Source organism: Ahaetulla prasina, chromosome 14 (assembly GCF_028640845.1).
Source record: "Ahaetulla prasina isolate Xishuangbanna chromosome 14, ASM2864084v1, whole genome shotgun sequence".
In the NCBI taxonomy this organism is placed as follows: domain Eukaryota; kingdom Metazoa; phylum Chordata; class Lepidosauria; order Squamata; family Colubridae; genus Ahaetulla; species Ahaetulla prasina.
In genome coordinates this window covers 17,367,077-17,383,677 of record NC_080552.1, presented here as the reverse complement: position 1 = coordinate 17,383,677, position 16,601 = coordinate 17,367,077, and the positions used below count along the sequence as shown (strand labels likewise).

The 16,601-nt window shown below is 44.7% G+C and overlaps 1 protein-coding gene across 5 annotated transcripts in view; it reads right to left on the bottom strand.

The window, feature by feature from the left end:
* The window catches only part of VWA3A (von Willebrand factor A domain containing 3A), a 56,063-nt gene that overhangs the window by 21,598 nt on the left and 17,864 nt on the right, over positions 1-16,601 (bottom strand). For all 5 annotated transcript variants that reach the window (XR_009152091.1, XR_009152090.1, XM_058157267.1 and 2 more), the window contains 9 exons: positions 15,689-15,783; positions 13,848-13,967; positions 9,513-9,587; positions 8,146-8,290; positions 6,106-6,301; positions 4,871-4,941; positions 2,552-2,716; positions 1,929-2,007; positions 536-646 (listed from right to left, as the gene is read on the bottom strand). Coding sequence is in view for 3 of the 5 variants with exons in the window: in XM_058157267.1 (XP_058013250.1) it covers positions 536-646; positions 1,929-2,007; positions 2,552-2,716; positions 4,871-4,941; positions 6,106-6,301; positions 8,146-8,290; positions 9,513-9,587; positions 13,848-13,967; positions 15,689-15,783 (1,057 nt within the window). In the remaining 2 variants the exon portion in view is untranslated. The remainder of the gene's footprint in view (positions 1-535; positions 647-1,928; positions 2,008-2,551; positions 2,717-4,870; positions 4,942-6,105; positions 6,302-8,145; positions 8,291-9,512; positions 9,588-13,847; positions 13,968-15,688; positions 15,784-16,601) is intronic.

Here is a 16,601-nt window from a genome sequence, read left to right as displayed (position 1 = left end):
GGAGCCTCCTGCTACCGCCGCCACCGCTACCAGTTTTTCTGGAATGTTGACAACCGGTTCGCCTGAACCAGGGAGAACCGGTAACAACCCACCACTGACGCGGGGCCCACCCAAGCTCTGTTTTCACTGGCAGAGGGCTGCAGGAAGCCTTCATGGCCAAAAATGGAGCTCAGGAGCCCGTTTTCACTGGCAGAGCGCTCGGGCCACCACAGGCACCCTGACCCGAGTGATGTCAAGCTGGCCACGCCCACATTGGCCACACCCACCCAGCCCCTGAGGTCAAACACAACCCTGATGCGGCCACCGATGAAATCAAGTTTGACACCCCCTGCTTTAAGTACTCCTTCCTGGAAGGAGAGAAATATACAAATATTACAAACGCACGTCTAAATCTCTCCGGCGGAAAAAGACACAAATTTTTGTAGCCAAGGGAAGGGAAAACAACCTGTTACGCACCTTAGGATGCTAAAAAGTTTTCAAATATCTCTGTTGTGGGTGGGGGGGAATAATTCCCCCATCACCTGAAGAAACCCACCTATGTTTTTGCCTCGGCTGTGATCCAACCAAGAGATTGACGTCACTAGCTGTTTTTTTGCCTTGGGGTTCAGTTTTCTTCTGGCCAGGAAAATCTCTTTTATGGGCTGAACTGCACAATAAATCAAATCATCATCATCAACAACATCATATAGATCAGATTACCCCATCCCTTCTACTTATGAAAAGAAGGACTAGGGGTGTCATGATAGCAGTAGTCCGATATCTCAGGGGTTGCCACAAAGAGGGAGTCAAGATATTTTCAAAAGCACCTGAAGGCAAGAGAAGAAGCAGCGGATGGAAACTAATCAAGGAGAGAAGCAACTTAGAACTAAGGAGAAATTTCCTGACAGTGAGAACAATTAACCAGTGGAACAACTTGCCTCCAGAGATTGTAAATGCTCCAACACTGGAAGTTTTTAGAAGAGATTGGATAATCATTTGTCTGAAGTAGTGTAGGGTATCCTGTCTAAGCAGGGGGTTGGATTAGAAGACTTCCAAGGACCCTTCCAACTGTGCTATGCTATTCTGTGCTATGCTATGCTGTGCTATTCTAATTCTACTCTACTCTACTCTACTCTACTCTACTCTACTCTACTCTACTCTACTCTACTCTACTCTACTCTACTCTACTCTATTTGCTGGACACAACTGGCATTCCGAATAGGATTAATTTATGCTTTTTCTTGTTTTGCTCCTCTCTGTATATATATATTTTTCTTTTAGCCTGCAAGCCGGATGTGTGTAATCTGTTGAAATTTTAAGACTCTGATAATATCGTTTGGATGAATCCCATCCTATAAAGGGAAAGGGAGGGATATCTGATCGCTCAGCAGCACTCCCAATCCTGAAAGGGGACTGGAGACTAGGTTAACGTTGCAGGGGAAAAAAAAGAAGTATTTAAACACATCCCTGTATTTTAACTACAGGCAAACAGATGGATAGATAAATAGAAAACTCACAATCATGTTCACCCAATCCTGTAAAGGTGGATTCATCCAATCCTCTAAGCCAGGAATGTCCACTCTTGGCAACTTTAAGATTCAGAGACTTCAACTCCCAGAATTCTGCAGCCAGCGTGAACCCTAACTCATTAAAATACAAGTTGATTTACATCAGGTGTATCCAAGCTTGGCCACTTTAAGGCTCATGGACTTCAACTCCCAGAATTCCCCAGCCAGCATGTATTCTGGAAGCTGAAGTCCATCGGTCTTAAACTTGCCAAGATTGGAGATCCCTACTCTAATGGCAAATTGAAGCAAGCCACATTATGACTTAAAACCACGGCAACTTTCACGTCGATGGACTTCAGCTGACCGGACTTAAATATGACTTAAGAGTGATGGAACCACCCTTGGTTTATCCCAGGTTGCGGTCACTTCACTTGTACACACCTGGTGGGATTTCCGCTTTGCTACTCGGAGGGCGCCAGGAAAGGGCTTTGGGGCTACCGATCTTGTCGCCATCTTGGTGCTGTTCTCGGAAACCATAAAGAGATAAGAGGACAGATAAGAAAACCTCTTGTCTATGGAGATTCTCAGTCATACAGGTCATGGTTTTTCCAAAGGTCAATTGCATCATTGTGTGCCTGTTTTAATGACCCCAAAATACCTTCCAAGGTGGAGTCTTGGGCAACTGAGTGTTTACAAGCCGGATGCCCTTCCTGTCACCAATGTGGAGTTTTGTTCAGCAGATATATTCTCAATGTGCCCCGACCAGAGAAATATCTGCCTCTACCTAGGATCGAACTCACAGCCTCCTGATTGTGATGCGAAAGCTCCACCTCTAGGCCACGGCACCACTCAACTGCATCATTCATAATCATTTAAAAAAAAAAAATATTGCCTATTTTGGTTTTGTGTTTTTCCCGTTCCAGCAATTTTCCTTCTCCAGCAATTCTACAAAAGGTGTTTTCTTGACTCAGGGACCACAATCGGTAAAGAGAAAATATTGAACAAAGCAAAGGGACTAATAATCTATGATAAGAGATCATTTCGAAATACCAGCAGCAACTTACCATCCTGGCAAGGGAGAGGGCTGTCGGCTTTGGAAACGGTACTTTTGAAAGTCCGGTCTTCTTCTCTTCCTTCTTTAGTGATGAGAGGTCATCTGTTGTAGAAGATGACTGGTTCCTTGAAAAGTTCCCTGATTTCTGCCTTAAAGATTCCACTAACATGGCACACTGAAAATAAATCCACAATCCCAAAATCCATTGAGGTTTGCTTTAGAGGCAGATTTCATAGAAGAACATAACCCGTAACTCCTAACGAGGAACGAACTCAAAAGGAAATCAATAGCAAATCTTTCCTATTTAAAGGGAGATTCGTGAAGTGTGTATTTCTAACAACAAGAGCCATGGTGGCGCAGTGGTTAGAATGCAGTACTGCAGGCTACTTCTGCCGGCTGCCTGCAGTTTGGCAGTTCGAGTCTCAACAGGCTCAAGGTTGGACTCAGCCTTCCATCCTTCCAAGGTGGGTAAAATGAGGAGCTACATCAGCGGTTCTCAATCTGTGGGTCGCGACCCCGTTGGGGGTCGAATGACGATTTGCCAGGGGTCGCCTAAGACCATCGGAAATATGGGAAATATACTTGCGAGTCGAAGAATCACGCTCCAATGGTTGACTCCACAAGCCAGCTGCAGGCTCTTCGAATCACTACCCGAATTCGGCTTCAGGCGCGATGAATTAAAAAAGAGAGAAATCTTTGCTCTGATTGTCTCCCTCTCAAGCCAGCTGCAATCACTCCCAATCGCTAGCCAAATCTGGCTTCAGGCGCGATAAACTTAATAGGGGAGGAGTCTCTGCTTTAATGCCTCCGTCCTCAAGGCAACCGCAAGCAGTTCAGATCGCTAGCCAATACGGCTTCAGGCGCGATAAATTCAAAACGAAAATAATTTTACGGTTGAGGTCGCCACATCGTGAGGAATTGTATTAAAGGGGTCGCCACATCGTGGGGAATTGTATTAAAGGGGTCGCAGCACTATAAAGGTTGAGAACCACTGCGCTAGATCGTTGGGGGCGATAGGCTGACTCTGTAAACCGCTTAGACAGGGCTGTGAAGCACTGCGAAGTGGCATATAAGGCTAAGGGCTATTGCTATTGCTAACCTGGGAACAGACCAGAGCAAAATTTAAATCTTGAAATTTTGGGGTTAGACAACTTAGAACTACACCGCCTTCGGTCTGACCTAAGTGTAGTACATAAAATTATCTGCTACAATGTCCTACTTGTCAGTAGCTTCAACCACAACATTACACGAGCACACAATAGGTACAAACTCAAGGTAAACCGCTCCAAACTCGATTGCAGAAAATATGACTTCAGCAACAGAGTGGTCAATGCCTGGAATGCACTACCTGACTCTGTGGTTTCTTCCCCAAACACCCAAAACTTTAACCTTAGACTGTCTACTGTAGACCTCACCCCATTCCTAAGAGGTCTGTAAGGGGCGTGCATAAGCGCACCAACGTGCCTTCCGTCCCTGTCCTACTGCCCCCATTTATTTGTATCCATTTCATGTATTCATAACCATGTTTATACTTGTATCTGTTATCTTATAAATGCTTGACAAAATAAATAAATAAAGAAAAATAAAAAAATCATAAATGAATTCCTGTTCTCCACACCAAAGCCACCCATATAGACATCAGTACATTTTTTCTCTCTAGGTATGAATTGTTGTTCTTTTTCAAATCTATTTCCATGGATGGGAAAGAAATGAGATTAAATAAATTGATGGGTTCTGAAGACTGGGTCTACTGTAAATTGGGGAACATGCTTCTTGCTCTAACTTTGGTACTTGATCACCCATTGTGGTCACCAGATTTCTGCTGAAAAAAACCCAACCACCACTAGAGGGCCACAAGGAGTGAAAGAGATTTCAGGGTCCCTTTGCTGCCATCTTGTGGTCGTTTATATTTATATTTACCTAGCTCAAATCTTAGTAAATACATCCTAGACATTGATGGAACCCCTGCATCAGCGGTGAAATCCAATTTTTTTTTACTACCAGTTCTGTGGGCGTGGCTTGGTGGGCGGGGCAGGGGAAGGCTACTGCAAAATCTCCATTCCCACCCCACTCCAGGGGAAGGATACTGCAAAATCCTCATTTCCTCCCCACTCCTGGGGGAAGGATATTGCAAAATCCCCATTCCAACCCCACTCTGGGGCCGGCCAGAGGTGGCATTTGCCGGTTCTCCGAACTACTCAAAATTTCCGCTACCGGTTGTCCAGAACCTGTCAGAACCTGCTGGATTTCACCCCTGCCCTGCATCCTCCTTGTGGTAAAGAGACCTAACTTAAAAGAAAGTCAAGTTTTGAAAGGTCTAAGATCCAACCTTGTGCGAGTAATGAACTGCTTTCTCCATTTCAGATAGGATAAGGCTGATGTCATCGCTTTCGTTGATACCTAGGTATGCGGAAGGCAATTAAAAGAACAAAATATAAACTCCTAAGTTTTGAAACTTGATGCCATCCAACTTTTACAAAAATTACTAGCACATACAACCGCACAGACACACAGACACAAAGATGTGTTGTACAGGTACTCCTCAACCCACACCCACACCTGGGACCATGAATGAATGAAACATCTGCAAGAAAACCACCAAGCTCAGCAGCAAATATGCCTGCCAAAGTCCTACTACTACTACTACTACTACTTTCTCCTCCTCCTCCTCCTCCTCTTCTTTCTCCTCCTCCTTTCTCTTCTTCTTCTTTCTCCTCCTTATTCTTCTCCTTTCTCCATCTTATTTCTCCTTCTTCCTCCTTTCTCTTCCTCCTCTTCTTTCTCCTCCTCCTTTCTCTTCCTCCTCTTCTTCTTCGTTTCTCCTTTCTCCTCCTCCTTTCTCTTCCTTCTCCTCCTCCTTTCTCTTCTTCCTTATTCTTCTCCTTTCTCCCTCTCCTCCTTTCTCCCCCTTCTTCCTCCTTTTCTTTCTCCTCCTCCTTCTTTCTCTTCCTCTTCTTCTTCGTTTCTCCTTTCTCCTCCTCCTTTCTCTTCCTCCTCTTCCTTCTCCTCCTCCTTCCTCTTCTTCCTTATTCTTCTCCTTTCTCCATCTCCTCCTTTCTCCCCCTTCTTCCTCCTTTCTCTTCCTCCTCTTCTTTCTCCTCCTCCTTCTTTCTCTTCCTCCTCTTCTTCTTCGTTTCTCCTTTCTCCTCCTCCTTTCTCTTCCTCCTCTTCCTTCTCCTCCTCCTTTCTTTTCCTCCTCTTCCTCTTCTTTCTTTTTGTCTTCTTTCTTCTCCTTCTTTACCTCCTCCTCCTCCTCCTCTTCTTCCTCCTCCTCCAAACACCAAGGACCCCACAATACTGAATTACATGCTGTTTCACTGTGGACCTAGAATTGATTTACTCATACAGAAAAGAAAAAAAAGGTCATTTATAACAATCCCCATTCAAAGCTTCTCAGAAGGCTAAAACAGAGTGAAAAGATCGACCCTCGAAGAAGCAAAGGCCCACCTCAGAAAAAGATTAAAGAGGTGTCCGCCTCCTTAGAAGGTCCAGAGACCGCTGGAGAGGGGTCCCAGGAGGCACCTGGAAGCGCGTTAAAAACACTGCCCCGAAATTCTTCTGCACCTGTCTCTCCGAACCAATGAAAGCGTCCGTTGGCGGCCTGGACCAGGTCTTTGTAAGCGGTGGCGGTTTCTTCGGGACTTGCGTAACGTGGTGGCAGGTCGTCTTCAAACGAAAAAGCGCGAACGCTGAAGAGGCAGACGTGGAGTTGCAGGTCACAGCCCCCACAGACTTCAAGCAGGTAAGAAGACATGAGGTGCTGAAAGACAAGAAGGCCCAAATCCAACGCAACAGACAGCATCAATTGACATGAATTGAATCGGACTCTTAAGACCGCACTGATTCCTTGCTTGGAGAAGAGTTTCACATCCATTATTAAAGGTAAAGGTAAAGGTTCCCCTCGCACAAACGTGCTAGTCGTTCCCGACTCTAGGGGGCGGTGCTCATCTCCGTTTCAAAGCCGAAGAGCCAGCGCTGTCCGAAGACATCTCTGTGGTCACGTGGCCGGCATGACTCAACACCAAAGGCGCGCAGAGCGCTGTTCCCTTCCCTATTTTTCTACTTGCATTTTTTTACCTGCTTTCGAACTGCTAGGTTGACAGAAGCTGGGACAAGGAACGGGAGCTCACCCCGTTATGTGGCACTAGGGAGTCGAACCGCTGAACTCCCGACCTTTCGATCGACAAGCTCAGCGTCTTACCCACTAAGCCACCACATCCCATTATTAACAGAGCCAATTTTTATAAAAAGCAGGACACCAGGGTAATTACAACCAGGGGACTGGGGTGCACAATCCACGAGCCATGGGATCTGTGGGTGGCTCCATCCAATACAGGTGGTCCTCGACTGACAGTTGTTCATTTACTGACCGTTCGAAGTTACAACAGCACTGAAAAAAGTGACTCAGGACCATTTTACACACCTGTGGCGGGAATGTAGATAGGAGGCGGGCTCAAAAAGTCAGCAGCCTCCTAACCATAACGATGTGCTCCGAATCCATTGGCCATGTCGATTTTGCTGCCCAAATTCATGGGGAGCTAACCCTAACCCTAAGTGGATTGGGCCCCTAATGGGGTTTTCCCATGTATTTTACTGGGTGGTACTGATAAGGCAGGCTTATTTTGGGGGGGGCGAGCGAGGCACAACGCTAGGAGATATACATAAGGCAGGCTCGAAAAGTCAGCGCCTTTCTAAGCATACAAAGCCGTATGGATCTGTTTGTGGAATCTTAGTCATAATGGCATCCCTGGTTTTATATTTTCCTAATATTTGCAGAATGCTACTTAATGTTAAAAGTGTAGGTAGTCCTCGACTGACAACAGTCTGTTTACTGACCGTTCAAAGTGACAAAGGCACTGAGAATGACTTATGACCGTTTTTCACAACCATTGTAGCATGCCAATGGACATGTGATCAAAATTCAGATTTTATTTACTGAGAGCATCTGCACCGGAGACAAATTCCTTGTGTGTCCAATCTCACTTGGCCAATAAAGAATTCTGTTCTGTTCTGTTCCGTCCCGTCCCATCCCATCCCATCCCATTCCATTTATTTCTGTTCTGTTCTGTTCTGTTCTGTTCTGCTCTGCTCTGCTCTGCTCTGCTCTGCTCTGCTCTACTCTACTCTACTCTACTCTACTCTACTCCACTCTCCACTCCACTCCACTCATTTCTATGCTATGCTATGCTATGCTATGCTATGCTAAGCTACTCTGCTCTGCTCTGCTCTGCTCTACTCTACTCTACTCTACCCCACTCATTTCTATGCTATGCTATGCCATGCCATGCCACTCCATTCCATTTCATTTATTTCTATTCTATTCTATTCTATTCTATTCTATTCTATTCTATTCTATTCTATTCTATTCTATTCTATTCTATTCTATTCTATTCTATTCTATTCTATTCTATTCTATTCTATTTTTTTATGTTAGGAAATTTACATTGCCCCCTATTCGCACAGGATGTAAATAGAATTAGAAATTCACTTTTCCACTTCCCAGCTCTTCTGCCAGCCTAAACGAGTTATGGCATATTAAGGCTTTTGACAGTTCTAATTAAAAGTTCCGCATGTTGCCTACACTAATTTTGGAAGTCCACCTACCGTCTCCTGATCAGGCACTCCAGCCGCCAGCAGATACAGGCCTTGAGATTTGTGTCTGTCTTTATCTTTGAAATTCACCTCCACGGCTCTTTTGAGGGCCTTCAGAACATTTCTGGAGCCCTTACAATGTAGACACAACACCCATCTAGAAAAACAACCAGGCGTCAGCCATGTTCTCCTTGGATATTCCACATCTGTTGTGCTGGCAAACAACGGTTGAAGACAGGGGCATCAAGAACCAGGGGCACCACTCGAAGGATGGAGAAAGTCAAAATGGTGGCTTTGATTGGGCCGTTGAGCACCATTTGCCAAGGTTGGCCACCCCAAATTTTGTTCATTCATTTTGACTGAAGAAAGTAGAAAAATATGTAGATGTAGCAATAGCACTTAGACTTATATGTTGCTTTACAGTGCTTTACAGCCCCCTCTAAGCGGGTTACAGAGTCAGCCTCTTGCCCCCAACAATCTGGGTCCTCATTTTACCCACCTCGGAAGGATGGAAGGCTGAGTCAACCTTGAGCCATTCGGGATCGAACTCCTGGCAGTGGGCAGAGTCAGCTTGAAATTCCGCATTCTACCCATTGTGTCACCACAGCTTCCTTCCTTCCTTTGCAAGCAATAGCAGACTTATATACCGCTTCATAGTGCTTTTACAGCCCCCGCTAAGCGGTTTACAGAGTCAGCCTATTGCCCCTAACAATCTGGATCCTCATTTTACCCACTTTGGAAAGATGGAAGGCTGAGTCAACTCTGAGCTGTCAGGATCGAACTCCTGGCAGTCGGCAGAGTTAGCCTGTAATACTACATTCTAACCACTGTACACCATGGATGGATGGATGGATGGATGGATGGATGGAAGGAAGGAAGGAAGGAAGGAAGAGCAATAGCACTTAGACTTATATATTGCTTTACAGTGCTTCATAGCCCACTCTAAGCGGTTTTCAGAGTCAGCCTATTGTCCCCCAACAATTTGGGTCCTCATTTCATCCACCTCGGAAAGATGGAAAGCTGAGTCAACCTTGAGCCTGGTGAGATTTGAACTGCCGAATTGCAGTCAGCCGGTAGTCAGTAGAAGTAGCCTGCAGTACTGCACTCTAACCACTGCGCCACCACAGCTCATCATAGCCTCAAGGGTGCTTTTTTTCAAGAAGCAACTGGACTTTCTTCTTGTGTTTCTTTGAAGACGTTTCGCTTCTCATCCAAGAAGCTTCTCCACAACCTTCAGAAGCTCCTTGGAGGAGAAGCAAAACGTCTTCAAAGAAAAACAAGAAAGTCCAGTTGCCCCTTGGGAAAAAAAAAATCTTTGGGACAACCAGGACCATGGATGATGGAGAATCTCCATAGACATACAGGAGGTAGTCCTTTACCTCCAAGCACTCTGTAAGTTGTCTGGATGAGGTGGGACCATTTCAGGTTGCCAAGCCATGACATCGCTTCCAAAGCTGCAAAAGAAATAGAGAATCAACCAACAACCATGACTTGTTGGGAGGATAAATTACTGTATTTTTTGGTGTATAAGATGCATCTTTTTACCCCCCAAAAGAGGGTGAAAATCTGGGTGCGTCTTATACACCGAATGTAGCCCCACCCACCTGCCGCCCCCCCATCCTTTGGAGGTTGTCAGCCTCTGTGTGTTGCACAGCCTCATGAAAATGGTCTTGCATCTGCCATGGCGCTTCAAAGGGCCGCATTACAGCTGATCAGCACTGTAGGAGGCTAGTAGACCGGTGCCTCTATTTTTAAAGAAGGTAGACAGGTGCGCTCCCAAAAAAAAAGGCAATTAGTAGACCGATGCCTCTATTTTTAAAGAAGATAGACCGGTGCACTCCCCCCCCAAAAAAAGGCAATTAGTAGATCGGTGCCTCTATTTTTAAAGAAGGTAGACCGGTGCGTTCCCAAAAAAAAAAAGGCAATTAGTAGACCGGTGCCTCTATTTTTAAAGAAGGTAGACCGGTGCGCTCCTAAAAAAGGCAAGTAGACCAGTTTGGCTCTGCTAGACTGAAGCAAGAATTTTGCCCCCTGCACAGCGCCTGCTTCGCCAAGCAAGTCCCAACCTCTGCGCTTCCCAAGGTCGGTCCCGTTATCAAAATCTGAATGGAAGTGAGGACGCTGCTGATCCTGATGCTGGTAGGCAGAGGCAGAATTCTTGTTTTCTTGTTTTCCTCCCCCAAAATTAAGGTGCATCTTATACTCCGGTGCGTCTTATACCCCAAAAAATATGGTAGTTACCCCAAGTTATGTCCAAGCTGCGTACAGGTAGTCCTCGATTTATGTCCACAATTGAGCCCCAAATTTCTTTTTGAGAAGCAAGATAGTTGTTAACATGAGTTTTAGAAAGTCACAAAAGGGGATCACGTGACCCTGGGGGACATTGCAACTGTCATAAATACATGCCAGTTGCCAAGCCTCCGAATTTTGATCAGATCGCAAGTGTATGGTAAAAAGTCATAAGTCACCAATAAAAGAGAATAATGGTAGCTCAGGGTTGACATGAGGGCTCCTTGGTGCTCTCTGAGCTTGGTTGCTTTCTTTTTCTTTTTATTTGCATTTATATCCCGCCCTTCTCCGAAGACTCAGAGCGGCTTACACTATGTTAGCAATAGTCTTCATTCTATTTGTATATTTATATACAAAGTCAACTTATATCAAAGTCAACTTATATCTTAATATATCAACTATTATATCTTAATATATATCAACTTAATATATCAACTTATATACAAAGTCAACTTATATCAAAGTCAACTTATATCTTAATATATCAACTATTATATCTTAATATATATCAACTTAATATATCAACTTATATACAAAGTCAACTTATATCAAAGTCAACTCTTGCAGACATTTTATTACCCAGACTAGGTAACATCATCAGTGCTAGAAGGGAGTGGGGTTTTCAGAGGAGGGACAGAAGGAGGGAGGAATAGAATAGAACAGAACAGAATTCTTTATTGGCCAAAGGTGATAGGACATACAAGGAATTTGTCTTTGGCGTGCTCTCAGTGTACATAAGGAGAATAAAATACATTCATCAAGAATAAAAAGATACAACACTTAGTGATAGTCAGGGTTACCAATAAGCTATCAAATCGTACTAGGAAACAAATAAAAACAATATAAATTGAAAGATACAAGCAACATGGTTATTGTTGTAAGTGAGAAGAGACAGATACTAGGAAGGAAGAGAAGATTAATAATAATGCAGACTTAGTGAATAGTTTGACAGTGTTGAGGGAATTATTTGTTTAGCAGAGTGATGGCATTCGGGGAAAAACTGTCTTTGTGTCTAGTTGTTCTGGTGTGCAGTGCTCTATAGAATAGAATAGAATAGAATAGAATTTTTTATTGGCCAAGTGTGATTGGACACACAAGAAATTTGTCTTGGTGCATATGCTCTCAGTGTACATAAAAGAAAAAATACGTTCATCAAGGTACAACATTTACCACACAATTGATGGTCAGTAATGCTTGCAATTACTGCAGGTTCAAATCCCACCAGGCCCAAGGTTGACTCAGCCTTCCATCCTTTATAAGGTAGGTAAAATGAGGACCCAGATTGTTGGGGGCAATAAGTTGACTTTGTATATAATATACAAAAGGATGAAGGCTATTGCTTGACATAGTGTAAGCCGCCCTGAGTCTTCGGAGAAGGGCGGGATATAAATGCAAATAAAAAAATTAAATTTTAAAAAAAATATAAATCATAAGGATTGCCAGCAACAAAGTTACAGTCATACAGTCATAAGTGGAAAGAGATTGGTGATGGGAACTATGAAAAAATTAATAGTAGTGCAGATTCAGTAAATAGTTTGACAGTGTTGAGGGAATTATTTGTTTAGCAGAGTGATGGCATTCGGGAAAAAAACTGTCCTTGTGTCTAGTTGTTCTGGTGTGCAGTGCTCTGTAGTGTCGTTTTGAGGACAGGAGTTGAAACAGTTTATGTCCAGGATGTGAGGGGTCTGTAAATATTTTCACAGCCCTCTTTTTGACTGTGCAGTATACAGGTCCTCAATGGAAGGCAGGTTGGTAGCAATTATTTTTTCTGCAGTTCTAATTATCCTCTGAAGTCTGTTCTGCCTTGTTGGGTTGCAGAACCAAACCAGGCAGTTATAGAGGAGGAAGAGGAGGGGGATGACTGTGGGGTCTTTGGTGCTCTCTGAGCTTGAGCTTGATTGTCTTCTTGCAGACATTTCATGACCCAAACTAGGTAACATCATCAGTGCTTAGTAGCCGAGTAACTAGCACTGATGATGTTACCTAGTTTGGGGGTCGTACGAAACGTTCTGCAAGAAAACAAGCTAGCTCAGAAAACACCAGTCGCAAGTCACTTTTTCAGGGCCATCGTAGGTCACCAAACGAACAGTTTGTAAGTCAAGGATTGTTTTTATATAGTTTTGCAGAGATGAGTCGATCCATCCAAAAGGTTTTCCAGGAGAGCCAAATCCAGGGAGAAACCAGTAATTCGGTCTGTGGTGACTTGTTGCGACTGGATCTTTAAAAGAAACTAACCCGACATAGAATCGCACCTCTTCCCACGTAAAGATTACGAGTCCTCAGTAGCAACGATTTTGGTTCCTTCTGCAGAAGAGGAAGGCGGCAGGTGGAAGGCTTCAAAAATTTTAGCAAGGGGTTCTCTGCCTGGTTTCTGGGTGGGCGTGGCCATGGTGGGCATGGCCTAGTCGGCCTCCTGCCCTCCCCAGGCTCCAGAGGCTTTTTTTGAGCCTCTGGGAGGACAAAAATGGCCTCCCCAGTCTCCAGAAGCCCTCTGGAGGCCAGAAACGGGCCCGTTTCTAGCCTTCCTGAACTTCTGGTAGGCCGGTTTTTCGCCCTCCCTGAGCCTCCACGCTAAAGTGACCAGATTTCAACGATGGCAAAGCGGGACACCATTGACTGGGGGGGTGGGTGCTGTGCATGCGTGCTGAGTCTTGCCATCTGCCTGAAGGAGGAGGAGCGGCTGCTGCTTCTTTGCTCTTCCAGGCAGGCTCAGCTCTCCTCTCGGCTCTTCTCTTCCTCTCGGGTGAAGTCAAGCGGCATCTCTCCTCCCTCTCGCGCCCCCTTCTCTGCCACTCCCCCTTCTCCGCCTCCTCCTCTTGCGTTGCTGCCTCCCATTTTCAGAATGGGAGTGAAACAAAAAAAATTACAAATTATTAAAAAGTGGGACTGTCCCGCCAAAAGTGGGACGTCTGGTCACTATACTCCACGCGTGCCCTGCACTTACCTGCATCCAAAACGGGCCATGTGGGGACTCCTGGGAGGGGGGGGGAGGGGAGGGGCAGGGTGGGTGGGGCCAGCCAGGAGTGGGATTTGGGGGTAGCTAGAGGTTCTCCCGAACCCCTACGAACTGCCAGCAGCCTAACCCTGGAAGGTGGGGCCCAGAGCAGGTTATCTCATCCGAGAACTAAGCCAGCATTGCTTGGATTACGCCAAGTTTGGGAGATCAGTAGACGAATTTATGACTCGACTTCTTTTTTCTTTCAAACCGTGCAGGGAGGTTTAAAAACACTGGATATTTTTATTTTAAGAAGACACCGGACAATCCCTTGTCTGAAAGGGTACAGGTTTCTCCTGCTTGAGAGGAGGGGGCTGGACTAGAAGACCTCTGAGGTGCCTTCCAGCTCTATTCTCTCCTAGGGTGTTTATTTCCTGAAAAAATAGGATCTGGTTAAAAAAACAATCAAAGGAAAACAAAAGCCACTTACGTCAGGATGTTAAACAGATCCTTGCTTGCCATTTGCTCTTCCAGCAAAAGACGTAAAGAATGTTGGATGTGAAAGATGTAAGGCGAATTCATTTTGGAGATGTCAACCAGGACCACCACCCTAAAATGAAAAACCAAAAGCCACTGTTCTGACTTCGGCTTCCCCAAAAAGCACATGAAGCAGAATCCTTGTCCCAACAAAACCCCTTTTATTTAAAACAAACAAACAGTGAATTCCTCTCATTCACATCCAGCAAAGTCTTTCAAGGGAGAATTTACAGTCACAGACCTTATCTGGCTTGGAGAGCTGCCAGGCTGATATCTTCAAAACTTGGCAGGAGAGTCACAAACCAATTAAGCGAACTAATTGCCTCCTACAAACTCCACTCCCCTGTTGCTCCTCTTTTATTCCCTCTGGGAGGGGCCATTCATCGTCCACCTGTGGCCTTACTCCCAAGTCGACCCTTGTTCTTTAGCTGTTCCCTTCCTCTGGCAACTCTGCGCATGCGCACACTGGGAACAGGCTCCAGCTGTTTGTCTGCCTCACTGATGTCTGACTCTGAAGGCAGCTGATAACTGGCATATGGCCCTGGTCCCCTCTCTGCCTCCGATGCAGAGCCCTCATCAGAGCCTTCCCCAGACTCCAGGACTGGCCCATATTCTTCCTGAATCTCCTCACTGTCCGAATCTGCTGCCAGCTCTTGGCCACTGGCGGGCCACAACAGCCGTTAACATTTCCACTCGCTTCTTTTTTAAGGACTGGATTCACAATCATGTTCATTTTCCTGTGTTTGGTTCCTTTCTTTTCCGCTTTAAGCAGTCTCGTGAGACCAGGAAAGGTGGAAGATAAACCCTGATTTATGGTTTATTGCAATGCTTCCAAAGCGGTTTTTTTTCTTCATTAGATAAAAACAGAAAGTCCTTGTTTAAATATCACTGTTGCGATGGGGTAATGGCTTTGTGTCTTGTTGCCCAAAGAAAAATCACTTTTACTCAATTTTATGTAATTTACCCAGATCTGGGAAGCATCGGTTGTGTTGGACAGGCCCAGACAATTACAAATAGTCTCTGACTTATGACGGCAACCGGGATTGGAATTTCAGCCACAAGTTGGTGCGGTCGTAAGACAAGTCACCACGTGACCAGACTCAATTTAGGACCATTTTACCATGGTCATAAAGCAAATCATGTCAACGTTAAATTCTCTGCCTCTGTTTAACCATTGGGTATGCTTCCTTCATTTCTACTGCCATAATTTGTATCCTTGCTCAGGGTTTGTTGGAACCGGATGTGTTATACATTAAAATGGGCCTCTGGTGGCTCAGACTGCTAAGACAGCCTGTTATTAACAGCAGCTGCTTGCAATTACTGCAGGTTCAAGTTCCACCAGGCCCAAGGTTGACTCAGCCTTCCATCCTTCATAAGGTAGGTAAAATGAGGACCCAGATTGTTGGGGGCAATAAGCTGACTTTGTATATAATATAAAAATGGATGAAGACTATTGCTTAACATAGTATAAGCCGCCCTGAGTCTTCGGAGAAGGGCGGGATATAAATGCAAATAAATAAATAAATAAATAAATAAATAAATAAATAAATAAATAAATAAATAAATATAAAATAATAATAATAATAATAATAATAATAATAATAATAATAATAATAATAATAATAATAATAATTATTATTATTATTATTTTAGCACATGCACTGGGAAGTTTCCCTCCCATTAAACCAGGGTACAAACTATTGAAAAGGGATTGATTGAGAGAAACAAGATAGACGTAGAGATAAAAGGCAAGAAGGCGTCTGAGATGGAGGGAAGGAAGTCCAATCTTGGTACCTCTTTTCACAAACTGTCCCCCAAATTCTTCTGCTGGAAAGAGACAGCCAATCAATGCGTTGCTCGTACAGCTTCACCATGTGCCTGAGTTGCTTCTGTGAAGCCAAGGAGAAAAGACATCAACTGGAGCTATACGGGCTTGTGATGATGCAGACATTCCAGGAAGTTGGTCTTGGAGTTTCTTCTCGAGTCAAAGTGTGGAGTCCCAAAGGGTGGAGAAGGTGCTTCAGAACGCCCCCTGCCATCCATCATTGGAAGGTTCTCCAACCTTCTCTATCTAGAAGCAAGGGGTGTCAAATCCAGAATGCGGCTGCGCGGGTGATAGAGGGAGCCTCCCGTTGCTCCCATATAACACCTATCCTGCGCGGCCTGCACTGGCTGCCGGTAGCCTTCCGGGCGCAATTCAAGGTGCTGGTTATCACCTTTAAAGCGCTCCATGGCTTAGGACCAGGCTACTTACGAGACCGCCTTCTGCCACCGATTGCCTCCCAACGACCTGTGCGCTCCCACAGGGTGGGCCTTCTCAGGGTGCCGTCGACCAAACAATGTCAGTTGGCGGCCCCCAGGGGGACAGCCTTCTCTGTGGTAGCACCGGCCCTTTGGAATGAGCTGCCTCCGGGGTTGCGCCAACTCCCTGACCTCCGGATCTTCAAACGTGAACTTAAGACTTTATTATTTTCATCGTGCAGGACTAGCCTAAGTATAATTTTAAATTGTAATTTTTAAATGGGTTTTATGTCGGTCAACGACCGTTTTAGTTGATTCGGCCTATTAATATTTGTTTTTAATTCTGTTTTTAAGCTTGTTGTCTGTATTTTATGTTTTTAAATTGGCTGTAAACCGCCCTGACTCCTTCGGGAGAAGGGCGGTATAGAAATTAAATTATAAATAAATAAATAAATAAATAAAATAT